A 27991-nucleotide genomic window follows, 5' to 3' on the forward strand; every position below is an offset into this window, starting at 1 on the left:
CATCAAAGTAAATGATTTTATTCATTTCTTTGGATAAACTATTAATTTAATTGAAAAAAAAACTATATATTAAAGTTAAAAAAATAAAAACTATTTCTTTTAAAAAAATTGTGTATAACACAACACTGACTCTCGATGACCATTTATCGTCGATTGGTCTGTGACGTCACAAAACAATTGTTTTTCCCCAATAAATGAATCACCAGACAGAATTTCATTGTTTTCATTAGAGAATCGGCTGCCTAGCTAGGTTAATTAACTCGCCAAGATGTTCTCCAGCGGCCCCAACTACAACAAACTGAAGACAAACCTTCGGTTGTCTCTAAATCGCCTAAAATTGCTCGAAAAGAAGAAGGCGGAGCTGACGCAAAAGTCCCGGAAAGAAATCGCAGATTATCTGTCTGCTGGAAAAATCGAAAGAGCTAGGATTCGGGTAGAACACATTATCAGGTATGTGAACCAATGTCCTTTAGAAATATCATTTTGCTAAACAGCCTTGTGCAGGGAGGACTACTTGGTGGAGGCCATGGAGATGGTGGAGATGTACTGCGACTTGTTGCTGGCCAGATTCGGGCTCATCACCCAAATGAAGGAACTGGACGTGGGCATAGCCGAGCCCGTTGCCAGTCTAGTGTGGGTTTGTCCTCGTCTGCAGAGCGACATTTCGGAGCTCAAGATCATCTCGGACATATTTGTGGCCAAGTACGGACAGCAGTTCGGAGAAAACAATCGCAACGCTACTGGAGACCACCAGGTTTCCGAGAAGCTGATGCACAAGCTAACGCTGCAGGCGCCCCCTAAGTTGCTGGTGGAGAACTACCTAATTGCCATTGCCAAAAACTACAACATCGAGTACGAGCCCGATCCACAGGTGATGCAGGAAGAAGATCCCAATCCGCCGTACCTGATTGATCTATCGGATAGGAACAACCTCAGTGGAGGAGGAGGTGGCGCACCGCCGCCTCAAATGGGCTTTATCGGTTATCCGACGGTGCCACCACTTCCCAGCATGCCAGTGCCACCAACCAATAAGCCTTTCAACTACCCACCATTCGGTGGCGGTGCAGGAGGCGGAGGTGGGGCTGCTTGCGCTGCACCGGCACAACCGCCTCCACCATTTGCCTACAATATTCCGCCCAACCAGCCGCCGCAACCACACGTGCTACCGGCGAAGTGTGCCGAGGAGAAGGATCTGAACACCAACTTCATCAATGTAAATATCCGAAACACTATAGGCTTATGCTAGCGACCATAAGTGGCTTTTACAGATGCAGTCAGAAAGTCAAGTAGCTTCTAAGATAATAGTCATAATTTGTAGTCTTTTTCATATCAAGACTCTGACTGCAGCTTTATAAAGCCCGTTTCCTATATCGATGTATTTTTAAGTTTTCGCATGTATTTTGTGCATGATTCTTGGGCGATTACAGCACGAAGTGAACATTTCGGATGGCTCCGGCAGCCCGGATGAGAACATTTTGGTAGGTTATCTCTGTGTAGAACTCTTCTAATACGAAACTAACTCGCTTATCGTTCTGCAACATCCACTAAACAAACGAATACGGCTCTTGGGTTCTATTCTTCGCCTATGTATGTTGTTCTTTCAATCTGTGTGACGTCAATGGCCCACTGTGCGTGTAAGTCCAGTCATCCAAGTGATTCATAGTTAGCTGACCACCCTCCGCACTCCTGTTATCATTGTGAATTGGTTGATGTAGCTATTTGTTTATTGATGGCAATTTTATTATTTTTATTTTCATTTTATTCTTTTAATTTTGCTTGACAGCGCCCCAAACCCGAAAATGATCCGCCGCCGCGTTACACCTCGATTAATCCCGTAAATCTGCAGGTCAGGCTCCGGGATATTAACCCTATCCAGCATCTAAAGAACCCGAAACCCTAATGCCAATCGCTTTTTCTGATATTTCGTTGATTTGACCATACACTTTTTACTTAAAATTATTTCTAATCAGAAAAAAATTGGTTCAATAAGTAGGACATATCTGCATATAACTAATTTATGTTGTTTCCCAATTTAGAATGCCAACAAACCGAAACCTCAACCACGATTCAAGCTGCCACCGGGTAATCCGACTCCGCCCAGTGCCCCGCCAGCGCTAGACTTTCCATCGCTGCCCAACGTTCCCAATGACTTGCCCGATTTGCCGGACATACCGCCCGCAGGACCAGCCAAAAAGGACGATGACGACGAGATCGATTTCGACGAGCTATCGCGTCGCTTTGAGAACCTGAAGAAGCGGAAGTGAAGCTGGACAGCTGACTATTTTTTTAAAATTTTGCAGTATATATTGTTATAATCTCGGTCCTGTTCTATTTAAATAATCACACTGAAACTCTGACCTGATTGTTTGGCGTGTCTTGTAATCTGGTAGAATAAGTAATCATTTTGTTCAGCCCTTGAATTTAAACCTCTTGTTTAAATTATATTCTTTATGTTTCACATAAATATAAACAAATGTACACAGAAAACAATTGCATTCGAAATCCAAGTATTTCTAAAAGAGTTCTTCGCTCTCCACGACCTCCTTGAGTTCGAGTAGCTCTAGCAGGCCCTTGCCCTTGGTTTCGTTCCTGACCAGCTCATCTATGACGCGGTATTGGCCAGGGTCTATCAGCAGGGTCAGGTGAAGTGTGGACTCCTCCCATTCCTCGTGCTCCACCGCGTTGGCAAGCTTCACCACTGACTCTTTTAATTTGCCTCCACCCTCTTTACCAGCAAAGCTAACTCGGAGCTTCATTCGGGATCTTTCGATGGGCAGATGCTCTCGGAGCATTTTTATGGCTTCCAGTGTGTTTTGTTTTGTGTTCTTGTTCATCTTCACGGAGAAGTGTGCATCCTTCAGGGATTTTTCAATGATGGAAGCCGGGTAAGGACGCCTGGTTTCAGGATTGACACACAAGGCAGCCACGCTGTTCACGATGCTGTTTAGTTGCGTATCTAGGACACTCTGGCGTTCTTTCTCCGAAACCTGCAGCTCCCCCTTGCTCAGGATTTCTTTGCAAATCTCAGTTTCATCCGTTTTATTAAAGGCCTTCTGCAACTCATCCTTCTTGGCTGCCTGTCCTTTGGAGACATTTGTAAACACGGTGTGCGTCTGCAGAACCTCATCGATGTCCTTTTCACTAGACAATAAGAATTTTAATGTTTTTGAGTTTTAAGGGAACACGTGCTAGGAATCAGAGGTTTACCTGTTGTTTCGCCAGGAAAGGACCTTGTTTTTGTAGCAGGCTATCTCAAACCGCTTACCTCCTTTTTTCAGTCGCACTATTGCGACGTTTGTGAGGCGAATTTGATTTGTAGGCGTAAATATTTTGGACATTGTTGTGAAAATAACAACTACGGAATTAGAGGTGGACAAATCCAATATGAGATTTCGATTACCAAAAAAAAGCAAATAAATTGTATTTTGAAATCATACATTTTTAGAAACAGAAGCATCCTGTTGACATGTTAAATATTATAAAAACCCTTTGATTAAATATTTAAATGTCAACTATCTATCGTTTTAGTCTATCGATTTTCTTCCACCCCTTATCCCACTGTTGTTGTTGTTGGATCTTCTTCTTCCCCCAATTCGGAAGAGCGCGATGCTAACAACAAAACACCCAGTGACCATACCCGCGATATCAATTATCAAAAAAAAATTCGCTATTCCCAAACTTTTACTTCAAAACTTCACGAAGTCGCCAAAAATCAAGTCAAACGGCAAAATGCAGAGTTGTTCGCGAAAATTAATGGAATTTAGTGCAACTCCAGTGGTCTGCTCGAATAGAGGTCCCTTTATTCAGGCTACATGCCAAACAGAGGGACCACTAAACATTAGACGAAGAAGAGGGTGCAAGGCACACTTCGATAAACTAGCGCCACAAAACACAACGCAGCAAAGTGTTTGTAAACAGCTGTCGTGGATGTCTGCCGGTAGAGGGCGCTCGCGCTTCTTTGTTGGCATTGCCAGTCGCGAGTGTTGGAAATGCTGCCCTGCAAACGCCATATTTAATTCTGCCTGTTTTAATAAAACGCGAAGAAAGTCGGAATTTTCACGCAAAACTATGCTTAAATGCTTTTGAAAGTGTATTTAAAAGAACTGTCTTAGAATGTTTTAACTCCCGAAGGAATACAAAACGATAGAGGAAACGAGCGGCTCCCACGCAGTTGCGTTTTTGGAAAGTCCGGAGGTGTGTGTGTGTGTCCACAAATAGCCAAAAAATGAGGCACAAGAAATGCCTCGTAATTGTATAATAAAATGCACCTTAAATTAGGCAACTATGTGAGAAATTGAGATCGTACGATAAATGCATCTCATGTGGTTAAACCTAGTTGGGTTTTTAGTTATAAGATAATTTTTAAAGGACGCGAATGTGTGGCGAGGGTGGCCTAACAATGGTGTCCGTATATATTGTGAAGAAATTTCTTTAAATTTGTGTTAAAAATATATCATGAAGATATACGTGTACTAGAATTGAAATTCCACTTGTTAACGCATGATGCTTTATTTTAAATAATTTTACCAGACTTTGTTTATAATTACTTTAATAATTCCGATGCATTTGGGTGTCTGGAAAAAAGACTCAGAGAAAATATCAAATTTTAAAGTTAAAAATAATTAAATCTAACTTCAGATGTATGATAAATTATAACTATTTCTGTTTGTTTTTAGCCAGCGAGAAATGGAGCAGTATATTGTTCCCATCGAAGAGCCCGTTTACTCGGATCTGCAGGTAGTGCAAGTGCCCCAAGACGAGGTGGGGGTGAGTAGTATCAGTCTACCTTCATGTCAGAAACAATTTTTAATTAATTCTTGTTTAATTTCTGTTTAAATTGTAGTCGCTGGTTCTACAGGATGACCAGCAACTGGTTTTTAACGATCAACAGCAAGTAGTGTACCAAACAGCAGCCCCGGCCCAATATCAACAGGCCCAGCCCCCTCCTGCACCGACATACCATATCATAGGGGGCGACGATGTTGCCCAACAGCAGCAGCAACACCAACAACAGCAGCAGCAGCAACAACAGCAACAGCAGCAGCAGCAACAACAGCAAGTTGTAATGCACCATCAGCAGCACCAAGTGCAGCAGGTCCACTACCAGCAACAGCAGGATGCGCAACAGCAACAGCAGCAGCAGCAACAACTTCACTTGGAGCAGCAGCAACAGCAGTACGTTCAGCATCAGCCGCAGCCGCCCGCCCTCCAGCACACGCAACAGATTTATTACACCTCCGAGCAAGTCCTGCAGTCGAATGCGATTGTCCAGCACATGCAGCAGCAGCAGCAGAAGAAGCAGCAGCAGGTGCTCCAGCAGCAACAGCAGCAGCAGTACCAGCAGCACGCGCCCTCCTACCAGGTTCAGGCCAGCCCACAGCCCCCCCAGTTGCTGCAGACCCCCCCGCAGCAGCATCAGCAAGCGCAGCCGACGCAAACCTTGCAGCTCCAGACATCTCCCAGCCAGCCTCAACAGCAGCCGCAGCAGCATCAACAGATTGTCTATCGCATGACAACAACGCCCCAGCAACAGAGGCCCATCAGCGTAAGCTTTGAAGTCAAGTAGGCCATGCTTTTCTAGTATTAACACCGAAATTTTTTCCAACCCTTAGATGTTAAACAACACACACGTCATTGTTCAACAGCAGCCAGTTCTGATACAAACTCCGCAGCATCAGGAACTTATTATGCGTCAGGCCACCGCCATTCACCCGTATAACAACCGTGTCGTTTACGCCACGTCCCCGCAACAGCAGCAGCAACAGCACGTCCTCCAGCAGCACGTCCAGCAGCAGCAAGTGCAACAGCAGCATGTCCAGCAACAGCAGCAGATGCAACTGCAGGCCACGGCGCAGACGGCTCACCTAGTTCAGACCCGTGTGGTGCCGCAGCAGACCCAAAACGTCGTCTACCAGCAGTTGCAAGTTCAGAAAGTGCCGCAGCAGCAACCACAGCAGCAGACTCAGGGGCCGCAACAGCAGCAGCAGCAGCTGGTAGCCCAGCAACCTCAGCTCGTGGCCACTTCCGTCGCTGGAGGTGGAACTCAGCTAGTTCGCGCCTCGTTCAGGGCGAAGTCCCCGCGAGGTGGAGCGGTTCTGACCAGACCAGGAACGTTAATTACTACCAGGCCGACTCTGACCCCCACAGCTATCGTGAGACAAGTGCGACCCAGAGGAGGAGCAGCGGGAGGAGTGGCTGGGGGAATCGTCCGTGGAATGCGGCCCACAGGCGTGAGACCCCGGGCCCAGTTTGTGGTGGCGCAGGCCAGCGGGGCCGAGGGTCAAACTATGCAGATTGTGACCCAGGCGCCAATGAAGCAAATCACCATTAGCACGAACGTCGGTCAGGGCCAGCAACAGCAGCTGCAGCAGCAGCCTCGTCACATCTACCGCACGCATATGGTCACCGATGGAGGTCAGCAGCAGCAGCAGCAACAACACATGTTAATGATGCGACAGTCCCCGATCCGGTATAGAGCTCCGGTCTCCTTGAGCTCAGCAGTGCCAGCCCCAGTTGCAAGTCCTGCAGCCACCACCAATGCTCCGACCCAGCCATCCGGCACTATTGGGATGGACGTGGAGGAGACGATTCAAGCGGCTGTGCTGAAGAAGCAACAGCAAAAGCCCCCTCCTCCTATTCAACCAGTCGCCCCCCTCCAAATGCAGCCCATGCAGATTGGTTCGGGAACCACCCTAACCACGTTTTATCCTGGAAACAATGCCACCCAGGAAGACGATCAGCCGCAGCAGCAACAGCAGGTGGTGCAGAACACTAGTCAAGTGGTGCGCTCCGCCAGCGGCTCCAGTATGTCCTTGGCAGAGTATAAGAAGCGAGCAGCCTCCACGGCACCGGTGGCTGGAGCCAGCCCAGGACTTACGCCTTTGAGGCCATCTGCGGCTGGAACTCTGATACGTCCGGCGTCCAAACTGCCGCAATCGCCTCTGTCGCTCGGAACGAGGATCATGCAACCTCAACGAGCTGTCGTAGCCCCCGTTCCCGCCCCTGCTCCACCGCCATCCAGCCAACAAGGCTCTTCTGTGCAGCAAACCTCGCACAACAACTACGAAATACACTCGCAGCACGTGCTCAACAACCGAGCTGGCCAGCCTATAGCTGACCGGGACAAGAACAGTGCGAAAATGTTGGTCATCCTGGCCAGCGGCGAACAACGACTGATAACCTTTACTTTACCACGGGAGTCCTGCACCGTGCAGGATCTCCTCGAGCAAGTCGGAGTGTCCTTCGACAACACCACCACCATTCAGTGTGTGGAGCACCGGGGTGCCAATGTGGACTTTGTGGTCACAGTGGGATTCTCTGTGAACGAATCGGCCAGCGAACTGATATCCCGGGCTGAGGAGAGTCTCCAGATGAACCGCCAACCCGAAAACACCTCCCAGTCCGCTGGAGCTTCCAACAATTCGTCGACGAGTGTCTCGCCTGCCTTCGCCCAGGCAACTGCAGCAGCGGAGCAGGCGAAGCGCGAGGCAGCCAGTACCTCTGCTGGCAGCCAACCAAATACCCCAGCAGCCGCTGCGGCTGCCACCAATGCATCTGGTCCCACAGCAAGCCGGAAGCTGATCGACGGATTTCTGGCAGTCTGCCAGCAGTGCGGCTTTACTGGAATGGATCATGCCCGCTGTGATCGCTGCAAGCGCGTCTTCTCGGAGCCCCCGAAACGAAAGTCGTACATCCTGAAGTCCAGTGCCGCGTCCTCGCCAGCCTCGTCAACCTCGAGCGAACCAGTCTCCACGGTATCAGCTGTGGTGGTGGAAAAGAAGAGAGAAATGGTGGCGGCGGCCCGATTCAATAAACAATTGGCCGGAGTTGCCTACGGCACGGGAGTAGGCGTTGGTCCACGCGGAAGAGGGTCACTGGCCCTGCGTGGAGGCAGATCCCGGGGTGGCAGACGAGTTGCCGAAGTAGATCCCGTCGTGCTACTGAGCAGCGAAGATGAGGCCGATGCCGACGACGGAAGGACAGAGGCTGGAAATGTAAATATTGTTATTTTATATATAATTTGATATATGTTTTATATGTTCTTTGTGTTTATCAAAAGTCTAACCATGCGTTTCAATATACTCCCCAGGTGCCATCAAACAACTCTAAAATAAATTCCAACGGCACTCTGCACCAATTTTCTGCTTCTTTCTCCTGTGAACCAACACTCCCGGATATCGATGAGGAACCGCTGTACAAAGGTAGGAACTTTATTTTCATATAAAATACCTTCAATGGTGGATATTTTAAGACCGGGGATGTTTAGTTATAGAGTAGAATGGGTATCAGGTACCACTAGTTTGAATATAATTAAAGAGTTAGAGGTATTTAAACCAATTAGATAAAACTAATAAAGCCTAAGGTCATTCGGAAGAACCTACCCACGATTGCAATTTGCAGAGCCCTTAAAAGGAGCATAGAGATGAGCAACATAAATAGATTCATTAATCTCAGACTAATTAAATATTTAGTTGCATTTGTTCAAAGTCATTTAATTGGCGAAAAAAATGGCGGTATCAAAGATTCTCTCAAAAACGGAATCGATCATTTCTATTGAGCAAAATAATCGATAAATTCGATTTTGAAATCGAGCTTATCCCAGCCCTAACAAACCACTCAACACACTGTTGAAAACAACTGTAAATGACCATATTCGGTGATTTACAAAAAAAAAACTGCATTGCAACCGGCTGGTAACTCTAATGCGAATTAACGTTATTAATCGACGTCTAACGATAACTATCGGAAAAAGCGCTTCTTAGAAGCAAAAAAAGTTGCAACTCATTAAAGTTGGACCGGGAAGCACAGTAGCTGAAAAGTGTCCTGACAGCGGCGTTCCTTGAAGAAGATCAACCAGTCTCAGGAGGTAAAAATTAGTCAAAGTGTGCGTTCATTCTACAATTAAAACCTCTGTAGCACCAAAGATTGAGATGGCACCGAGACTCCTTCGCGAACATTCCCCAATGCTGCGCAGACGAAGGAGCGGGCTGCCTGTAATTTTTGATCCAGCACGTGATCCCATTCAACCAGATCCAGGCTCGGCTGTGCAGCGAATTTCGGTCAACAACTATATGATTGACACACAGCTCTTGGTCGACCACCGACCTGCTCTGCCTGTACGAGACAGGAACATGGCTACCATGATGCTCGTCTTCTCTACCGGCGTACATCGAGAGATTATATTTCCCCTACCAAGGCAGAATATCACCGTGCAGGATCTTCTTCGCCAATGCGGCGTGCACTTCGAGCGCAACACCATCATCCAATGCGAGGAGCTCGGGAGAAATTGTATCGACATTGTGGTGCGAGTAGGATTCTATTTGAGCAGACTGCTCACCCAATGGGCTGCCGCTGGTCATGGACCACCTCTCCCCTCGCCACTGGAGCAAATCTCGCCCAACAACTATACAGTTCACCCGCAGCACGTGCGATACCATGAAGGGGGTCGAGCCAAAATGTTCATAATCCAGGTCAGCGGCCAAAATGTCCTAGTGACTTTCACATTGCCGGGGGAGTCGTGCACCGTGCAGGATCTTCTTCAGCAGTTCGGCGTGACCTTCGACAACTCAACCAATATTAGGTGCTGGGACCACCAGCAGATCAACGGCCACCATTTGGCCTTTTTGGTGTCCCTAGGACTGCCACTTCACGATACGATCATTCGACTGTCGCACCGAGCTCTTCAGCTGCTGCGAGCCAACGACTATTCTTCAAAGACATTGTAACCCGACTATCAGTGGACAGAAGAGATTTATCAAAAGAAAACAACTTTAATAACTTCATTGTAAACCGAATTATAAAAAAAAGAAAAAATGCCCTTAAAGTCACTGCAGACTCAGTGCTCCCAATAGGTAGAGGCACGGGTATTTAATTTTATAAATTCGGTTCAATATTGTAAACCATTTTGTTTTTTTCAAACAAATACATACATACATATGTACACAAATAAGTTTTTTTATTTGAGATTATTATTTGTTTTTGATATGTAGTCGAGGTGGTAACACTAAATGCATAGGAATGTTGTTTTGGCTGGCAATGCCGTCGCTCTGAAGATTCCGCGGATTACCCACAGAGGGCGCTTCCTAAACCACGCCATTTTTGTGCCTGGCAAAAAGAAATGAGAAGAAGGAGAAGCACAAAGCGAATGCGTGAAAACACATCGTTGTGTAAAATATTTTTAATATTTTCGCGGATTTCGACCGGAATATATTGATTTAATTAGTTGTAAACAGTTAATTTTAGCGTCGGACCGGCTTGCACACCGGCATCAGCATGAACAACGAAGGTAAAGGGCATAGCAGCTAGACGGGGAAAAAAAATGTGACGGACAGCCACGAGGAAGAGAGAAAAAAGATAATTACGAAAAATGCCATTTGTTAATATCCGTTTTGTGTGTTTTTTTTCAACTGTGATGCAGATTTCACTCGCGACGATGTTCTTGATCTGTCCGATGTACAGGAGGCGGAGAAGTTTTCCACGTCTATTACCTGCAGCTCTGTGCGTCTGGTGCCCTTCCGCTTCGAACTGACCGAGCCGGTAAGCGTTCTCCACCTCTGCCGCAGTTACTTTGCGTATAACGTGCCTCTCTTATTCCCGGGGACAGATCTACTTCACCTCCAAGGGCATCCGAATCTCCGGCATTGTGCAGGACATCGAGAACGACAAGGACGACAAGTTCACGCTTAACATTCACAAGCACGAGGTAATAAAGGTAATCGCACATTTTGGAAATGCGGACAAGACGCAGCCCCTAGTCACGCTCTACTTGCTGAAAACCTGCGCCCAGTACGTCAAAACCGAGCTGCAACTGCCCGACGATCCTCTGGATGACCGTAAGTGCTTTGCTTACTGAAGCAAAACATTAATAATGTGTTCCCTCGTCCCTCTTAGGAGACACCCCCTATAAGTCCAGCACGGTGCACACCCGTCGCTTGATCCTGCTCTTCGACAGCATATCCCTTTCCGCTCGCGAGACCATCAAGTCCATGTTCAACTGCCTTGATGAGATATCCTCCGCAGACGCGGCCGAGATAATCGAGCGAATAGCCGATTCGGACCGCAAGACCTTGGACAAGAACACACAGCCGTCTTCGCGGCAGCTTAGAGCCGATGAGCAGGTCAATCTCCTGATGTACCCACCGAAGGGAACCGGCAGCTTGTGCATTCGCATGGAGGACTATGTGTGCCTCACCAAGGAGTCCTACCTCAACGACATCATCATCGACTTTTACCTGCTCTGGCTGCGCAACAACTTGATTCCAGAGGCTCAGCGCGAGAGGACGCACATCTTCAGCACCTTCTTCTACAAGAGACTGACGACGCTAACGCGCCCGGCCGATATGAAGCAGACGGCGGCTCAGAAGCGCCACGCGAGGGTGCAAAAGTGGACCAAGCTGGTGGACATCTTCGACAAGGACTTTATCATAGTGCCCATCAACGAGCAGTCCCATTGGTTCCTAGCCATCATATGCTTCCCCAACCTCAAGGGTCCAGTTACGTATGACACCAACCAGCCCGTAGAACCCCAGCAGCTGAAGAGGCCACGCGGGAAGAAGGTTTCTCTGCAGATTGGAAACACAACCATAACCCCGCTTTCGAAGAGGGACGGAGCTGCGCTGCCGGCCGCCCTCACGGCAGACAATATATGCCGGATTGCGGACGACGAGAGCGAGAGGGACGAGGCGGAGGGCGATGACAGCGACATGGCCTCGGACGACAGTGAGAACTCGAACTCAGCCAAGGAACCTGCAGCCAGTACTGCAAGCACGCCCGCCAGCACACCCTCTGCGGCTTCGCAGCCCGCATCCAGCGGTCCAGCGCGGGTCGGAAAACAGGATGAAATCCCTGCCGTCAAGCAACCCCTCATCCTGATATTTGATTCGCTGGCCGGCGCCTCCAGGAGCCGGGTGGTAGCCACTCTGCGAGACTATCTCACCTGCGAGTACCGCGTGAAGAAGCCGGATGCGCAGGCGCACGTCTTCAACAAGGACAACATGCCAGGCCACTGCGTCAAGGTGCCCCAGCAGAACAACTTCACCGACTGCGGGCTGTATCTCCTGCAGTACGTGGAGCACTTCTTCAGTGACCCCATCAGAGACTACAGGCTGCCCATCAAGCAGCTGACCAACTGGTTCGATTTCCTTACGGTGACGAAAAAGCGCGAGGACATTGCCAATCTCATCCAGCAGCTGATGGACGATGGCGACAAGCAGCAACAGCAGCGACGCATCCTGCCCGTCATCGAGTTCCCCACTCTGAATGGTCAGCTGGTGGAGTATCCGGAAGACACAGAGAGTGCCGAGTTCGAGGAGGAGGAGGGTCATGACGATGAGGATCCGGGAAGTGAGTTGGTAAGTAAACCAAAAGATGATCCGAATGTTCAGTTCTAACAAATCCTTTTCGCTTAGCACGACGAAAATAACGCCGTCACTGAGATGGAGGTGGATCCCGTGAACGAGGAGCCGATGCCGGAGGCCAAGGTCACACCGCTGGCCGTAACAACGACCTCGGGAAAGCGGTTTGTGCTGAAACGCCGTCTGCAGAACGGATCTTTGTCTAGTCCCAGCAACGGAAACGGCAACGGCGACTCGAGTAATGGCGGGAGCACCATAATGCCCCAGCTGGTGGCCACGGGGACGAACTCCACACCCGGAACCGCCACTCACCTGGCGCCCCGCGGCCCAAGTGGCGGCCTGAAGATCCGAAAGATCGAACCATAACATGAACCGACTCTCCTCAGGAGAGAGCATCCCGATCATAAGCCCTACCTGCCTGCGCTCATCCAGCTGCCACAGTTGCGGCGCCCCCTGTAAATACACGCCTCATCGGTTATTTTAATGAATATATATTAATTCCAGTTGTTTCATAAAAGATCAGGAGTGACGCCACTAGATGGAAAAAAACTAAAATATAAAAAAGACTACATTCATTTGTATGCAATACAATACAAATAAACATTTTTATAATAATTACTAGAAAAGTTAAAATATTTTTGAAGTTTGATTGCATTGCGATACTGCACGTTTCCAATGCCATTATAATTTATCCTCTGCTTAAAAGGTATTTTTTAAACATTATTTCCATTAAAACATGCGTATCTCTGGAAGGGGTTGGCCTTTCGATTATTTTAAATAATATTTTGGAGAAATAAAAAAAGTTTCGCACTAATAGTTTTACTTTGATGTGCGTACATGGGGCGGTTTTTCTAATGCACCACCGCAGTTTGCTTTTTTCGAGAGTAAAGTCCGCCCCGTCTACCCAAACCAGTTTCTCGTGTCTCACCATGTAGGCTAGAATCGTCATGTAGGTGCACCTACATGGTGGGACTCCCAGAGGCAAACCGGTACGAATGTAATGAATGTTTAATATAATCGAATTAGCAGGTGATTTGCAAAAACTATACTTTCAGCACCACCCAAGAGTTTTTTCTAAAGGTTGTTCGCTTTTGGGCTGTTGAGTTAATCTCTTATTTATGACCCTTCTCCCCGCGTAATATGCCATGTAGTTTCTCTAAAGTACATGGCGACCTACATGGTGACATGCACACACGCATACACGGGCATGCGAAACAACAACACACACATGCACGGCCGCCATGTAGTTGGCGGGTGAAAAAGTAAGGTTAGATTCACAGCTGGTCGAGCGGAATTTGGGGGAAAGGAATGTGAAGAAGAAGTGAGGGATGGGACGATGGGGGAAGAGCCAAATGGCAAGCGAAAAGCGACAAGGTGATAGTCATCGATGTATCGATGGTACGATGTCACGATGAAGAAACGAATTGGAAAGCAATAATGAAATAAAATGCATATTTACATTACACAAGTGTAATAGTCTGAACTTTAAAGGGAATCCTATTTAGCCGTTAAAAGACCCGAATTGTTAAAGCAATCTGCTTCTGAAAATCTAAGAAAATTTTATTCAACAAATTCTTTAAAAATATCGTACCACATTCGCTCATCGGCCAGTCCCATCGCTAAGCCTATCGATACTTGTATAGCTCTTCGCCGCGTTTGCTGCCTCGCAGAAGGAAAATAAAAATTAACGCAGGAGCGCAAAAAGCGGAAAATACAGTTTAACGGAACCAACGGGATTGCAAAGTGTTAGTAAAGTACTCCATCCCCTCCCCGCCTACTGTTTGTTGATAGCAGAGTGGTTTTGTGAAACAATTAATAATAATTTTGGGCAGATGGAGCCCCTCTGGTGCGAAAGTGGACGTGTGTGTGCGTGTGTGGTGTACTGGTGTGTTTGTGTGAAAAAAGAAATTAAGGGGGGAAAGGAAAGCTAAAGGGGCAAGACGAATGGGCGTCTCTTGAGTTAAATGACATTTTCGCACGTAACTGAAAAATATATATACGTGTATTAATAAAAATAAATACACACTGCCCAGCAGGCATCAGGCAGAAGAAGCAGAAAAGGCGCATGCTCGGAAATCGAGAAATTGGAAAATCCGCACATCCGCGCCCAAAAAACCTTAGCTGAAAACCCGATCCCAAAACTAACAGAGACATGTTTAATCGCGTGAGATTGGCTGGGCCGGAGTGCCCGGAGAAGAAGAAAAAACAACAACTGCGGTGTAATTTACACACATTATAATTGCAAAATAAAAGTGCAGTGATTGGTCGTCGCTCCTAGTGACGTCCTGCTCTCACGCACGCAGTGCGGGCTTGTCGGTAGTCTGTTTTGATTTTCGCTTCGTGAAAATAAGCGCGCGAAAGGGGTGCTCGTGTACTTTCTTTTGACCTACCACCCACTCACTGGTCTCTCGCCTCTCGCCTCCTGCTCGACCTCTCTCCCGAGTGCATCGCAATGTGTGATAACCGATAAAGCCAGATGTTTGTGTACATAAGGGCCTGCCAGAACAACAACAACACACGCACACACACATGTTGCGCACATTTTTGTTTTTTTATTCTTCTCTGCTGGATCGCACTTTTTGCCGCCATTCGGTGACTTTTGTGTGTAATTCGAAACTAATTCGTTAACGCTCCACAACTTTGATTTGTTCGAACAGCCCGAAATCCGCACAGCAAGCAACCAAAGAGGCACCACCAGGAATTCTTTTTAGTCCGGAATCCAATCCCGCAGAGGAGCACCGTTTCCAATAAGCAAGCATACATAAATGGTTTCTACTTTCATTGGCCTATTGGGTGAGTTGAGTGGCGTTGTGAAATTGCAATTCAATGAAAAAGGCTCATTTTCTGTTTCAGACATTCAATCATGGTGGGAGATACCGTGTATTTCGCATTTCTGTTCATTGTTTAGTTCCGCCTTTGATCTGCCCGACATCGATATCGAGGTAATAATTCTAAGCAAACTATTTCCCAATGAATTCCTTCGCTAACTCAACTTCCTCCTCGTTCAGGACCTCGAATCGGCGCTGCTCTCCGATGGTACCAGCGATGAGGATCAGGTTGCCCTAGTGCCCGAGTTAATTGTGCGCCTGCTGAAGGGTTGCGATGCGCTACAGTCGGTAGCCAAGGAAATCACACACAGCAACTATCAGATGTTCTTGCGTCGCTTCTTGCGCCAACAGTGTCGCCTGCACCAGACCGAGAACCACTTCGACACGGACGTTGACTTCCAGTCGCTGCCCGTGCGCAAGCGCCTGCACATCCTGCACGACCTGTGCCACTTCCGCCTGGACTCGGCCGATGTGCAGGTCATCCTCAGCAACTTAGAGGCGGACAGTCTGCGCGTGGAGCCGCTCGGCTACGACGCAAAGAACTCGGGCTACTGGTATTTCTACGGCACGCGCCTCTATCGCGAGGACAAGGCCAGCGGCGCAGCTGCATCTGGTTCGGGCTCGTCGTCTGGATCTGGGGCTGCGGGCGGAGCAGCATCCGCTTCAGCGGGAGGAGCGGGTAGCAAGGGCACCGTCTGGCAGGTCATCTGCTTTACCGAGGAGGACTGGCAGAACTTGGCGGCCAAGTTTAAGACCTCCACCAACGCCAAAGAGCGCGAACTATTCCAGATACTTGATGAGAACTTTTTGCCCAAGCTGCCGCAGCTTTTCCGGGAGCGCGAGCGTTTGAGGCGCCGAAAGTAAGTTGGAATATTCCCTAAAAACGGAAGACTTTCATTTAAATAAACATTCTCCTTACAGACTATTGCAAGTGCGCAACTCCAGTCGCATCCGCAACCTCGTCGAGCTAAAGGCCCGCCAGGAGGAGGAGCGCCAGCGTCGCGAGCGCGAGAATCTCTACCAGGAACGCCAGAACGCTCACTGGGTGGCCCTGCCGGCGCAGCAGCCACAGCCGCAGCAGTCGCAGCGCACACGCAGACGGTTAGAACGAACTAAATTCTAACCGCCTGGCGGATACCTCATCCACACAGCCGAAACCAACCGACACATCCACTACACTCGCATACCGAAAGCATCTTTGAGTTACGTTTTCAATTGATCTTTTGAGTTGCCGTATATATTTATAATTTGTTGAGCCCGACACTTTTCGCTTGCCATTTGTGTTGCGTCAGCAGTTGTCAGCCAAACCAAAATCAAGTCATCGCCGTCACCATCAGCATCTGCGTGTTCGAGTACTGCGACGAGTTTGGTGGATCGGAGCGAGGAGCGGCACTTAGTTTGAGTTTACCCATCATTTAGTTTGTTATATGGGAGAATTGGTTGGATTTCGTTTTCAAAAAAGATCTGTAAGCATGCTTTTTGATATAATTATATTCGATATACGACCACCTTATGATTTAAGTTCCTTTTCTGTTCAGTTCTCAAGCGCATTCGCATTCATGCCCACAGACAGAAGGTGCTCAGACATTGCCATTTAGCCATCACACGATAACTTGCTCCTTAGTATGTGGCGTCTATATTAAATAGCTGTTCCTTTGTTCTATTTGTCGCCCGAATCCAGATCGCAATCGACTTCAACGGCTAGCGGTATTTCCACATACGCAAGCTCCCTGAGACGAACAACCACAACTAATTCGAGCGAATTTTTGTGCCACAGGGAAACATTCTGCCTCACGCCAGAAAACGAAAACGACGACGAGGAAGCTGCCGACGACGAGCAGCCGCAAGAGCAACAGGAGCAGGAGCCGGAGCAGCAGGAGGAATCACTAGCGGCTTCAGGAGCAGGCGCCAACGACTTTCGGTCGCCCCAAACGCCCGCGGAGTTGAAGAGCAAGAGCCATCATCACCACCACCATCACCACCACCACAAGAAGAAAAAGTCGGGTAAGAAGCAGAAGAAGCGCCACCACCGGGAGAGGGAGAGAGATCGCGATCGAGATCATCATCATCACCATCGCCGGCGACACAAGCATGCCTCTGAGGCCGACGACCCGGAGGACGACAACAACAACCACAATAGCAACAGCAACAGCAATAGCAACACCAACACCAACAGCAGCGCCAGTAGTCGACGACGCTGTGGCCACCAGCAGCAGCCAGAGGCCCAGGAACCGCAAACCTCTCTAAGTCCCGAGGACAAGGAGAACTTCTGCAGGCAGCTCCAGCTGCTGGACACCAATTCGGCTGCCATTGCCGTTGCCACGAGCATCGCTGACCTCAACTTGCCATCGCCGTTGGCACATGAGAGCGAAGTCGAGGAGCCCGAGGAGCAGCAGCATCAGCAGGCGGGTCGGCCGGCAGCAGAACCTCCAGAGACCCCTGAGCCACCCGAAGTAGCTCCCCCCATGGCGCCAGCGGCGAATGTGAAGCTGCCGGGCCGGCAGACAAACAATTCCCTCAGCTCGCTGACGGGCAACATATTCATACCGGCGGGCAGCAGCCAACCGCAGCAGCAGCAGCCGTCCCAGCAGCAACAGGCGCAGGAGCAACAGGCCCAGAGCAGCAGCAGCAGCAGCAACAGTGCCGCCAGCACAGTGCGGTCCAAGAAGCAGAAGGCTGTCCTGAACAGCAGCAAGTCGGCGGACAAGGCGGAACGCAACCTTAGCAAAGCGGAGGCGGCGGGGAAGTCGAAGAAGTCCGCGGCTGGGTCCTCTGCTTCCTCGTCTTCCAGCAAGGCAGAGCGCCAGAGTGGAGCCTACTCGGACAAGAGCGGCGATGAGTAAGTCGGCTGCACAGCCTAGATTATTGGTCTTCTCTTACATTCTTTGAGCTTTTGCTTGCTGAAAGGGGGGGATTGCATCCTGATGGGGATGTGGCTACAACCAGAAGTCATGGTTTTATCCGTGAACTGTGGATTGGTTGTGGCTAACTTGATTCTATCATGGTGCAGTCCTCTAGTACTGTTGTTGATTTTGATTATTGGGTTGGCGGTCTTTGCTGTGATCTTGGATCCTTCTCCATTATCTCCCTCATTTTAGTTTAGTTATTGGGCTTTCGCATGCTACTTTCTCCTTCCATCTACTCACCCATCGAGCTGTAAATAATGTGATTAATTGATTAACATATTTATCATTGTTATTGTAAATTTTTGTACCCACCTGCCACCTGCCACCTTGCCACCAAAAACATTCCGACTGTTGTTCATCAAAACTCCCAAAAAAAAAATCCAAAAAATATCGATAATGTAGCCATGTAAATAGTAGCAACCGTAGCACCACCACCACCAACAACAACAGCAGCCTTAACAACAACAACAACAACCATAAGCACAACAACAACAACAACAGCCACTTAACGACGGCAACAGCAGCAACATCAACAGCAACGTCGCACGGATATCATAATAACTCGAACCATAATCAGAATAATCATAACCACCACCACCACCACCATCACCATCATCACTCCACTAACCATAACAGTAATAAACACAAATCAAAGTCGCACCACTCCCTAACCCACAACAACAACAACAACAACCACCACCCAACCTCAGCCACACCAGAAACAAGCAAACCCCACAACACACACACAGCAACCACACCAACAAACAACCACTCAACGTACAACTCCTCCAATCATGCGAATATTCTTAGCTTCACCGAAACGGAGGAGGTCCTGCAGATCGGGATGCACAAGGTGCTCGTTTACGTCAAGAACCACAGAGATGCCTGGCCGTTCATGGACCCCGTTGACGAGGACATAGCACCTCGCTACTACTCCATCATCCGAAGGTAGGTCATTGGGTTACAGTGTTGACCTTTTAACGAATCTCCCTATCCCCCCGTACAGACCCATGGATCTGCTGAAAATGGAGGACAAACTGGACAGTGGGGAGTACCACAAGTTCAGCGAGTTTCGGAACGACTTTCGCTTGATTGTCAACAACTGCAGATTGTACAATGGGCACAATAATGGTAACCAGACATCTAACCCAAGAGTTCGCATAATGCATTACTTGTATCCCCACAGAGTACACGGAGATGGTCAATAATCTGCAGGACGCCTTCGAGAAGGCCACAAAGAAGTACTTCGATAATCTGTCCGACGACGACGACGACGATCCGAACCTCAGCTACCCCGCCGCCGACTCCAAGATGAACGTCTTTCGGGAGAAGTACTTCAGCAAGAAATCCAAAGATGAGGCGGAAAAGGATGCGGTGGGCCGGCCGGAGAGCAGCGCCGAGGAAGATCAGAGCGACATCGGGGAGGAAGCCGCCCAAAAGGTCCAGAAACGCAAGCGCAAGGAGAAGGACAAACGCCGCAAAAAGAAGACCAAGAGCAAGGCCGACCCCGACCCCGACACCGATGACGAGGACATGGAGGCGGACAGGGAACCGACTCCACCGCCTCCGCCTGTGCTCAGCAAGAAGAGCAAAGCGGGTAAATTGGCGAAGGATAAGGAGAAGGATAAGGAAAGGGAGAAGGACAAGGAGAAGGAGAAAGACAAAGATAAAGACAAGGACAAAGACAAGGATAAAGAGAAGGAAAAGGAAAAAGAAAAGGACTCGTCTTCCTCCAAGCGAAGCCGCAAGCTTAAAAGTGAAAAGTCCTCCAGCAAGCCGGGAAAGCAACAGCAAAAGACCAAAAAGGGCGCCAAGAAGCCTGTCCACGATACGGATCCCGAATCTGATCTTGCATCGGATCCCAGCGACGATTCCAGCGATGACGAACATCTTTCGCTGGCCAAAACCAAGTCTCTCCTGAAGCCCACTGCGCGGACGATTGCGGCGCAAAAAAAGAAGTCTGTGCCGGCGGAGTCGAAAGTGAAAACGTCGCCGACAAAGCGGCCGGCGAAGGGAAAGTCCAAGGCTGCGCGCAAGGCAAAGGACGACTCGATGGAGAGCGACCTGTCCGACGTTGATGTGAAGAAGCAACTGCCGCCAACTGCGGCTGCGGCGTTGGCAGAGTCGGCCGCGGAGCTGGAGGACGACGAGGAAGATGAGCGCGGTGCGGATGGGGACGAGGATGACTCGCGGTCGCGCAGCATGTCGCCCTTCAAGGTTGATCTCCACAAGAAATACTCAAAAAGTGCCCTTAACGACGATCTCTCCGAGCTGTTGACTACCGTGAAGAAGGTGCCCAGGCACAAGGAAGACGACGAAGATGCGGACCGAGTCCGCGAGTCTGATGGCGATTTTAAATCCCTTAGCAATAGTAGGGCCAGCTCCCCAGAGCATACTGCTCCCGTCTCCAAAAAGGGAAAGAAGGGAGAAAGTTCAAAGAAGGAAAAGGAAAAGGATAAGAAGAGCCAGGAGAAGAATAAAGACAAAGGCAAGGAGAAGGAGAAGGACAAGTCCCGGAAGAAGGGAAAGGAGGAGTCGGCTCTGTCGGCAGCAGCTGCGGCGGCCGCCGCCGAGCAAGCGGAACTGGAGATGCTTCTGCCCTTCATGGACAAGTACGACGTGATCAAGTACCGACGAAGTCGAGCCTCCAACTCGCTAGCGCCCCCGGCAGAGGACACCAAGCCGGCCAGCACCAAAAACTCCAGGGAGACCAAAAAGACATCCAACAAAAGGGAGAGATCCCCGGAGCCTGCGGACAGTAAGCGTGGCAGGAAGAGCAAGGACCAAAAGCGATCCAAGGATCAGTCGGAAAAGGCAGAGAAGCCAGAGAAGGCCTCAAAGACAGATTCCGAGAAGCAGAGCGAAAAATCAAAAAAGAAGGAGAAGGCGGAAGAAAAGGCGGAGAAGCCAGTGAAGGAGAAGCCTCCAAGGGAGAAGTCACCTCCGCCTCCTACCGTTTCAGAGTCGAACAAAGATCTGCCAGCTCCCACGCCGGCACCTTCCACCGCAGCGGGTAAGTCAAAGGACGCGCCTGGCAAAGCTGCACCCAAGAAGAGGCCCGACAAGCAAATGCCTCCGCCCCCGAAGCCGGCGGACAAGCCCCTGGAGAAGGGCACTGGCAAGAAAGCGGCCAACAAGAAGGCCGCTCAAAAGGCGGGCCAGCCGCAGACGAACAACAACACCAACCTGGCGGCCCTCGACGTGGAGACGGAGCAAACCCTGAAGGACATAAACCGCTGGCTGGAGCACACGCCGCGCTTCACGGAGTTCAGCTCGGCTAGTAACTCTCCCTCCCGCTACACTCTCCTGGACGACTTCGACTCTGGAATTGGCAACAAGCTGGATGCAGCGGACTTCCGAAGGCCCGTGCCCCTGGCAGCTCCAAAGGCAGAGCTGGTGCCAACCAAGCTGGCCGAGGCTCTGAACGAGTTGGTGAGCGATCCCAAGGAGGCGGCCATGAAGTCCGAATCCGAGTCGGCGGCTCCTACGGCCAGCAGTGTTAGCAGCAGCTGCGGGACTCCGCCCCATTCGATGCACTCCGGAAACTCCATTGGCAGTACGTCCGCCACGGCTGCGTCCAGCTCGAGTTGTTCCATCAATTCGATGGCCACTCCGCTGCCGATAGCGAATACTCCGACGCCAACGCCACCGCCGCCACCTCTGATGCCCGTTTCGAAGCCCAAGGAGCATGGGACCACGCAGCTGCTGCTGAACCCGCCCCCTCCGCCGCACATTAAGCAGCAGATGGCCAAGGAGGCGAAGAGGAAGTCCCTCAAGGAAAAGCAGGCGGCCCAAGCGGCGCAGGCTCAGCAGGTGAAGGCCAAAGGCAACATAATGAGAACCATCGAGAGGCTCCAGCCGGGCAAGGCGAAGGGGAATCTCATCCAGAACGTTGTGGCGGGGAAGGCCACCGAGGAGAGTAGCGACTCGCATGTCGGCACCAACTCAGTCAAAGAACCAAAGAACGCCCTGATCACGGAGACAAGCGATGGCGCTCCCAAGCTCAGTCTGGGAACTGTGATCAAGACCCAGGACTTTGCCTTGGGGAAGACGCTGGAGGAACTGGCGGGCAAAAAGTCCCAAGACGAAGATGAGAGTCCCAGTGAGGAGGTGAAGCCTGAGGAGTCCTCGGCGCCAACAACTCCGAACAAAGAGCCCACAAAGCCATTCGAAGCTCTGCTGGAACTGAGTAAAGCCAGCAAATCCTCAGAAGCGCCCAAAACCGAGGCTGGTCAAAAGGAGAAGCCCAATCTGAGCGCCTGGCTGAAGGCCTTCGGGGGCCCCAAGGTGAGCAAGAAGTCCGAGGATGAGGAGAAGCAACAGTCGAGTCTGCAGGACACGCAGAGTGACGGTAAGGTTGCCCCTCCGGCCCATTCGCCCGCTGGGGACAACTTCTCGCTGCCGACGGTCATGCGCCAGAGGAAGCCGAGCACTGGAAGCACAAACTCGGAACGAAGTTCCTTCAGCCAGGATCCGGACTCGCCGAGGATCGCCATCGACGAGCGATACGGGTCCTACGCAGCGGGCTCGTATACCTCCCCGATTGGGGCCTCGCCCATTGGAGCGTCTCCCATTATGGTTTCCCCAAAGCCAAACGATGACATGGGCAAGCCTGCCTCGCCCTACCCCTTGAACGGCGCCATCAAGGTGGGCTTCTACCAGGACACCACGACCAAAAGCAGTCCGGACAAGAGCTGCAGTCCCAGGGAGATGAACTCCCCATATCCGCAATACTCGCAGCACATCTACTCCTCTGCCTCGTCGCCCAACGTCTCCACTCCCGATTTGAGTGGAACTTCCCCGTACGGAGGTGGCAACAGCTACAATCCCTCCGGCTCCGAAGCGTCAAAGACACCCGCCTACTCCTCCACTTCGCCTCTGCCCATCTACGACCAGTACAAGCAGCCGCGATCCCAGGAGTCGGACTACAACTCCTCGATGAGTCCGAGCACCCCGAATCCGCACTCGCCGTACCAGCAGCCGCAGACCTCTCCGTACACCACCCCGCAGCAGTCCCAGTCGACGCAGCCTTCGCCCTTCCACAGCCAGTCGCCCTACCACCAGCAGCAGCACTCACCATATCACCCGCCCGCGGCCCAGCAGCAGCAGCAGTCCTCGCAGCAGTCGTCGCACAGTCCGGCAGCTCACCAACAGGCCCACAGCCCAATGCCGAGCAGTGTGGACTCTCCGGCGTCCTCGGCCGCCACCCAACCTCCCACTCCGCTGGCCCAGTCCCCGGCGGAGCAGCAGCACTCGCCGTACCAGCAGCCGGTGCTATCGCCATACCAACAGCCTCAGCAGCAGCAGCAGCAAGTGCAGCCTCCAGTGGTAGCTCCCGTTCAACCTGCATCTGGTTCTGTGCCATCAACGGGTGAGTGTTCCCTTTCTAAAGTGGGTCCTGCTTTACGTTCATCTCTCGATCTATCTGCAGCCCTAAGCAACAACGGATACGCCCCCCCGCACGAGGGCTACCAGCAACACCAGCAGCAGCAGCAACAGCAGCAGCGTTCTCTGTACAATCCAGCCACTCTCATCAATCCTTTGCCGAGCTCTGCGTCTTCAGCGGCCTCCATTACCAAGCCGAACAACGACTGGAGTCTTACTCGGAGCCTGTTGCCTCCCAGCATTACGAATCCTGCCAATCAGGTGCAGCAGCCACAACAGCAACCGGCAACTGGACAACAGCAGCAGCTGCAGGCGGGCCAACAGCAGCAGACGCACCTGCAGACGCCCTCACAACAGCAGCAGTTGCAGGCCACGCAGCAATCTCAGCAGCAATTGCAGACGCCCCAGCAGCAGCAGCAGCAGCAGCAACAGCCGAAGATTCAGGCACAGCAGCAGCAGCAGCAACAAGTGTTGGGGCACCAACAGGCGCAGAAACCGAAATACCCGACATACCAGCAGTATCAGTCGACCAATGCAGCAGCCAATGCGGCGGCAGCAGCAGATGCAGTGGACACCCAGCAGCAACAACAACAGCAGCAGCATCAGAAGATTGTGCCGCCGAGCTATGGCAGCGACATGGCCACCTTTATGCAGCAGATTCAGCAGCCGCCTAAGACCGAGACGTTGATCAACCCTCTGAAGAGACCTGGCGAGGAGATGGGCATGGATTACAGTGGAAATTCGGTTAACAAGTTGGCGAAACTAGACGAGCCTGCAACCCAGCAGCAGCAACAACAACAACAGCAGCAACAACAGCAGCAACTTCCGCAGCAACAGCAGCAGCAGAGCCATAACCAGACCCAGTCCCTGATAAACAAACAACAGCAAATGTTCAACAGTTTCTTGGGCTCTATGACCTTTGGCAAGCCCTTGGGCAACATAGCTCCCGATAAGGCGTTCGAGATGTACAACAGAGCGGCGGCCATGGGCTTCCCCAAGGACTTTGGCAAGGACAGCAGCTGCCAGTTGCAGCAACAACAGCAGCAGCCGCAACAACAAGCTCCTCAGGCCAGCAGCAACAAGCAACAGGCTAACCAGCAACAGGCACAGCTGAATCAGCCGCATCTCACCCAGTTACAAACGGCCCACAACCAGACATACCAGCAGCAGCAACAGCAGCAACAAACGCAGGCGCAGAAGCTGGCACTGCAACAGCAGCAGCCGCCGCAGCAGCACAACTACCAACAGCAGCAGACGCAAATGAACCATAGCTACAACGCCACTCAGCAGCAGCAGCCGTCAGCGGGTGAGAAGCCAGCAGCTGCTCAGGCGGCTGGGGCTGCAGCGGCAGGCGATGCCAACAGCAACATGATGCACCTGCCTTCCACCGCGCATCAGCACCACCTCAGCCAGACTCACCACCTGGCTGCCTACAACAAGCCCACGCCGCCTCCGCCCCAGACCTACAGCAACCCTCTGATGCACAGCCTCACGGAGTCAATGCTGGGCTACGCCGGCAACTACTTCGACAAGTCTATGCCGCCGGCGGCCCACATGTACAGTGCCTCGAGCGCAGCGGCCACGGCATACGGGAATCCGGCACAGCAGCTGCCGGGTAACTACGTGCCCGGCAATAACAATCCCGCGCACCAGCAGCAGCAACAGCCGCAGCAGCAACAGCAGCAACCGCAAGTGGCCCCCGCCGAGGTCAAAGCTCCGGCTAAAAGGGGAAGGAAAAAGAAGGCAGCCACCATCCAAGCCGAGGCAGCGGCTGCAGCCGCAAAACAGCAGCAGCAGCAGCAGCAACAACAGGCGCAGGTTCAGCAACAAGTGGCCACGGCCCAGCAGCAGCAACAGCAGGCACAGCAACAACAGCAGCAACAGGCCCAGCAACAGCAGCAGCACCAAACCATGCCGCAGTACAACTCTGCCACACATGCCCAGGCGCTGCACCAAGGATTCCAACTGTATGCGGGCCTGAAGTCCGGCGGAGTATCCTCACCAGTGCCCAGCACAGGAGCCACCCCGGCGACAGGTTCGAGCAACGCCAACCAGACGGCGGCCGATGCGGCCGCTATTTCGCTGAAGACTTCCACGGGAATGGTTCCGGGCAGTGCCTTTAATTTCGCCCCCACACCCGGAGCACTGGGCTTGTATGGAGATCAGTCGGCAGCTGCGGCAGCCAGTAGTTATCTGGACCAGTTTAGGGACGCACCCAATCCTTACTATATGCCGCCGGCACCAGCCCATAGCGGAGCAGCCACCAATCCGGGTGGTAATCCCAAGGACTCGAGTCAAAACCCACTGAATACGGCAGCGGGATCGTATCCCTTCCTGGCGGCGGCACATCCTTCCACGCGGGCAGCCGCGGCAGCAGCCGCCTATCCATTTGGGGACCCCAACTCGCAGTTGTACCAGCAGTACTTGCGGCGCGACGACTTCCACTCGCGGATGATCTTCAACCAGAGTCTGCTGGGCGGGCCGGCAGCGGCGGCGGCGGCAGCAGCCGGATACGGACAACCGCCGCCGCCGCCGTCGGCCTATCAGCGGGCCACGTTGGGCATGCCCAAGCCGTACGACATAAACCGGCAATCATGGTTTTAGCAGTACGCCAGTGCCGCCAACGTGGATCTCCAAGGAGACGACCTGACGGGGGCGGCCACTGGATCAGTTGGAACATCGGGAACAGGAGCGTCTTCGGCGGCAGCCACACAGCGATGAGATTGAGAGTAGGGTCTCCGGGCTTAGAAAGGTTTCAAAGGGGGTAGTACACACCCGTGTTTTATTTTCGTTTTTTAAATATTTGTTTGGCGGCCTTTTTTATTTTTTATTTAATTTCATTAATTTAGTTAAAATTTGGACAAAAACTTTGATTTTGTACTTGAAATTCCTATTTATTATTTTATGAACTCCAAAACCGCCTGGATAACAATCCAAAGTGAAAACACAAGGTGGAGATGGAGAAGCCACCTTGGAGCGCGATTTTTTGTACTGATATCTGATATATTCATTTGCGAGACTCGAATTCCACTGCCTACCCCTGGTGCGTCGTCCCTGATTTTCATTATCCGTAATCCTATGACCACTTCTTTTGTGCAATTTTTCCCTTGACTGCAGTTGCGCCCTGGACTTTGGCCACGCCTGATTAGAAAGTTTTGTTGGTCTTTAGTTGGTACATATGTTTCATAGAAGTATTTAGGTTGTAAGCCTTCTGTTAATGACAATTACTTTTAATAGATGTAGTCAATTAGGCCTCTAATTTAATTTAATTGAACTTAATTTGTGTTAAATGCTTAACAAAAGAACGAAACGGAAAGGAAATGCAGAAATTCAAAGAATTGCTCTAAAGCTAACTCCCCAGACTATAATTAGACCTTAGTTTTTCCAGAATTTAACTCGTAGCTGTAGAGCGTGTAAATGAACTACGATTATTAATTTTATTAATATTGATTATGTACTATGACTAAATAGCTATTATCGATTCGTGCTGCGGGCAATTTGTTGAAATATTTATTAATCAAACCGATCGAAGAGATTCGCAACACAAACCTAAACTTAAACTTAAACTATAAATCGAAGAAATCGAAGTTTAGTTGTAGAACGCCAAGCTGATGTATAAACTTTTGTTAAATATTCTAAGTACGTCTATTTAATCTAAAGCCTCCCTCTCCACCCCTCAAGTAAAATAAACCAATTCAACCGAGCTCACCTATGTGCAACATTCCGCCACATCACCCACACCCCCTCCAAAACAATATACTAATTGCTGTACATAAAAACAGACTGTAAGAACTTCAGGCAGTTCTTACAAATCTGAAATTGTAGCTTTAAACGGTGTATGAATCGATCGAGGAAAGCAAAACAATTCAAAATTATCAAATTAATGAAAAAGTGTCTTAGTCGCCGTTAAAAAGAAGAAACGCATAAAACCGAAATCCCATAATAATAAATAAATAAATCCCTATATATATATATTTAGTGAAAACCATAAACAAAAGAACCCGTATTCGATTAAGTTGTTAAAGCTTTCGTTTTGCAAACGTAAATTACAAATTTCTTTACGATAACCTAGTTGATAAAGAAATCTGATGAGATGTGGAGAGTAATTAGGAAGTGTGCGTGGAAAAAGCGGTACCTAGAGCATAAAGAGCAGCAACAAACATATTTAAAGAACCACAAGCTAAAATATTATATTAATAACTAATATGTATACATAAATTATATATATATATTTAAAGAAACATATATATTATATGCAGTAAGTGCAGCGAGTGCACACATTATACATAAATGTGTATGTATAGGCTACGGCAGCAAAAACCAGAGTAAATTACAATAAAGAATTCTATTGCATATTGTACGAAAACGAATCTTGAATCCGAATTCGAATCCGAAGAACCTCTACCTCTGCTCCATTGAAGGTAATAATTTCGCCAGCATCCGAGCGAGCAATTATTATGCAATTTGACGCTCTCTCGACACTCGACACGGCACGCGTTCATTTGCATACAATTGCAGC

General features: G+C 50.2%; 5 protein-coding genes across 12 annotated transcripts; 4 read left to right on the plus strand and 1 right to left on the minus strand.

The window, feature by feature from the left end:
* Nucleotides 1-153: 153 nt before the first annotated feature.
* Nucleotides 154-2362, plus strand: Ist1 (IST1-like protein). 5 transcript variants are annotated; one of them, XR_001773232.3, is made up of 6 exons: nucleotides 156-450; nucleotides 505-1213; nucleotides 1428-1478; nucleotides 1645-1711; nucleotides 1784-1846; nucleotides 2037-2115. XR_001773232.3 is itself a non-coding variant. In XM_017239819.3 (5 exons), the coding sequence occupies exons 1-5, from the start codon at nucleotides 269-271 to the stop codon at nucleotides 2262-2264; spliced, it is 1233 nt and encodes a 410-aa protein (XP_017095308.2). In that variant the 5' UTR covers nucleotides 154-268; the 3' UTR covers nucleotides 2265-2362. The 5 variants fall into 5 exon arrangements, 4 of the variants coding, with proteins under 4 accessions (XP_017095308.2, XP_017095310.2, XP_017095309.2 ...); XM_017239819.3 differs by lacking the exon at nucleotides 1645-1711 and having other exon boundaries at nucleotides 154-450; nucleotides 2037-2362; XM_017239821.3 differs by lacking the exons at nucleotides 1645-1711; nucleotides 1784-1846 and having other exon boundaries at nucleotides 154-450; nucleotides 2037-2362.
* A 40-nt stretch (nucleotides 2363-2402) lies between these two features.
* On the minus strand, nucleotides 2403-3463 carry Sbds (SBDS ribosome maturation factor). Its single transcript, XM_017239826.3, has 2 exons — nucleotides 3208-3463; nucleotides 2403-3141 (listed from the first exon to the last, which is right to left on the minus strand). Exons 1-2 carry the CDS (start codon nucleotides 3336-3338, stop codon nucleotides 2514-2516), a joined length of 759 nt encoding a protein of 252 aa, XP_017095315.1. The 5' UTR covers nucleotides 3339-3463; the 3' UTR covers nucleotides 2403-2513.
* Nucleotides 3464-3588: 125 nt separating this feature from the next.
* velo (sentrin-specific protease 6 veloren) lies at nucleotides 3589-12968 on the plus strand. Of its 3 annotated transcripts, none has more exons than XM_017239815.3 (9): nucleotides 3589-4194; nucleotides 4677-4767; nucleotides 4844-5545; nucleotides 5613-7994; nucleotides 8090-8201; nucleotides 10418-10536; nucleotides 10604-10832; nucleotides 10891-12350; nucleotides 12408-12968. In XM_017239815.3, the coding sequence occupies exons 2-9, from the start codon at nucleotides 4687-4689 to the stop codon at nucleotides 12717-12719; spliced, it is 5397 nt and encodes a 1798-aa protein (XP_017095304.2). In that variant the 5' UTR covers nucleotides 3589-4194; nucleotides 4677-4686; the 3' UTR covers nucleotides 12720-12968. The 3 variants fall into 3 exon arrangements, with proteins under 3 accessions (XP_017095304.2, XP_017095306.2, XP_017095307.2); XM_017239817.3 differs by having other exon boundaries at nucleotides 4677-4737; XM_017239818.3 differs by lacking the exons at nucleotides 3589-4194; nucleotides 4677-4767; nucleotides 4844-5545; nucleotides 5613-7994; nucleotides 8090-8201 and adding an exon at nucleotides 10132-10285.
* Nucleotides 8703-9918, plus strand: LOC108124230 (uncharacterized). The gene is made up of 2 exons (XM_017239824.3): nucleotides 8703-8866; nucleotides 8917-9918. Exon 2 carries the CDS (start codon nucleotides 8931-8933, stop codon nucleotides 9723-9725), a length of 795 nt encoding a protein of 264 aa, XP_017095313.2. The 5' UTR covers nucleotides 8703-8866; nucleotides 8917-8930; the 3' UTR covers nucleotides 9726-9918.
* Nucleotides 12969-13981: 1013 nt separating the features above from the next.
* Nucleotides 13982-27826, plus strand: dikar (CECR2 histone acetyl-lysine reader dikar). Of its 2 annotated transcripts, XM_070280632.1 has the most exons (10): nucleotides 13982-14098; nucleotides 15011-15146; nucleotides 15207-15295; nucleotides 15362-16041; nucleotides 16103-16282; nucleotides 16863-18020; nucleotides 18898-19035; nucleotides 19094-19218; nucleotides 19274-23458; nucleotides 23519-27824. In XM_070280632.1, exons 2-10 carry the CDS (start codon nucleotides 15119-15121, stop codon nucleotides 26074-26076), a joined length of 9141 nt encoding a protein of 3046 aa, XP_070136733.1. In that variant the 5' UTR covers nucleotides 13982-14098; nucleotides 15011-15118; the 3' UTR covers nucleotides 26077-27824. The 2 variants fall into 2 exon arrangements, with proteins under 2 accessions (XP_070136733.1, XP_070136732.1); XM_070280631.1 differs by lacking the exons at nucleotides 13982-14098; nucleotides 15011-15146; nucleotides 15207-15295; ... (1 more) ...; nucleotides 16103-16282; nucleotides 16863-18020 and having other exon boundaries at nucleotides 18900-19035; nucleotides 19276-23458; nucleotides 23519-27826.
* The last annotated feature ends 165 nt before the right edge of the window (nucleotides 27827-27991 follow it).

This window comes from Drosophila bipectinata, chromosome 3L, assembly GCF_030179905.1.
Source record: "Drosophila bipectinata strain 14024-0381.07 chromosome 3L, DbipHiC1v2, whole genome shotgun sequence".
Lineage (NCBI taxonomy): Eukaryota > Metazoa > Arthropoda > Insecta > Diptera > Drosophilidae > Drosophila > Drosophila bipectinata.

Excerpts from the sequence above, each read along its gene's own strand:
- Ist1 (XM_017239819.3), top strand. The coding sequence starts at position 269 with ATGTTCTCCAGCGGCCCCAACTACAACAAACTGAAGACAAACCTTCGG. Across the intron at positions 451-504 it reads CGGGTAGAACACATTATCAG|GGAGGACTACTTGGTGGAGG; the intron begins GTATGTGAACCA and ends AGCCTTGTGCAG. Across the intron at positions 1,847-2,036 it reads TTAATCCCGTAAATCTGCAG|AATGCCAACAAACCGAAACC; the intron begins GTCAGGCTCCGG and ends TTCCCAATTTAG.
- Sbds (XM_017239826.3), bottom strand. The coding sequence starts at position 3,338 with ATGTCCAAAATATTTACGCCTACAAATCAAATTCGCCTCACAAACGTC. Across the intron at positions 3,142-3,207 it reads CTTTCCTGGCGAAACAACAG|TGAAAAGGACATCGATGAGG; the intron begins GTAAACCTCTGA and ends CTTATTGTCTAG.
- LOC108124230 (XM_017239824.3), top strand. The coding sequence starts at position 8,931 with ATGGCACCGAGACTCCTTCGCGAACATTCCCCAATGCTGCGCAGACGA.
- velo (XM_017239815.3), top strand. The coding sequence starts at position 4,687 with ATGGAGCAGTATATTGTTCCCATCGAAGAGCCCGTTTACTCGGATCTG. Across the intron at positions 7,995-8,089 it reads GAAGGACAGAGGCTGGAAAT|GTGCCATCAAACAACTCTAA; the intron begins GTAAATATTGTT and ends TATACTCCCCAG. Across the intron at positions 10,833-10,890 it reads CGACGATCCTCTGGATGACC|GAGACACCCCCTATAAGTCC; the intron begins GTAAGTGCTTTG and ends CGTCCCTCTTAG.
- dikar (XM_070280632.1), top strand. The coding sequence starts at position 15,119 with ATGGTTTCTACTTTCATTGGCCTATTGG. Across the intron at positions 18,021-18,897 it reads TCGGACAAGAGCGGCGATGA|CTTCACCGAAACGGAGGAGG; the intron begins GTAAGTCGGCTG and ends GAATATTCTTAG. Across the intron at positions 19,219-19,273 it reads GTACAATGGGCACAATAATG|AGTACACGGAGATGGTCAAT; the intron begins GTAACCAGACAT and ends GTATCCCCACAG.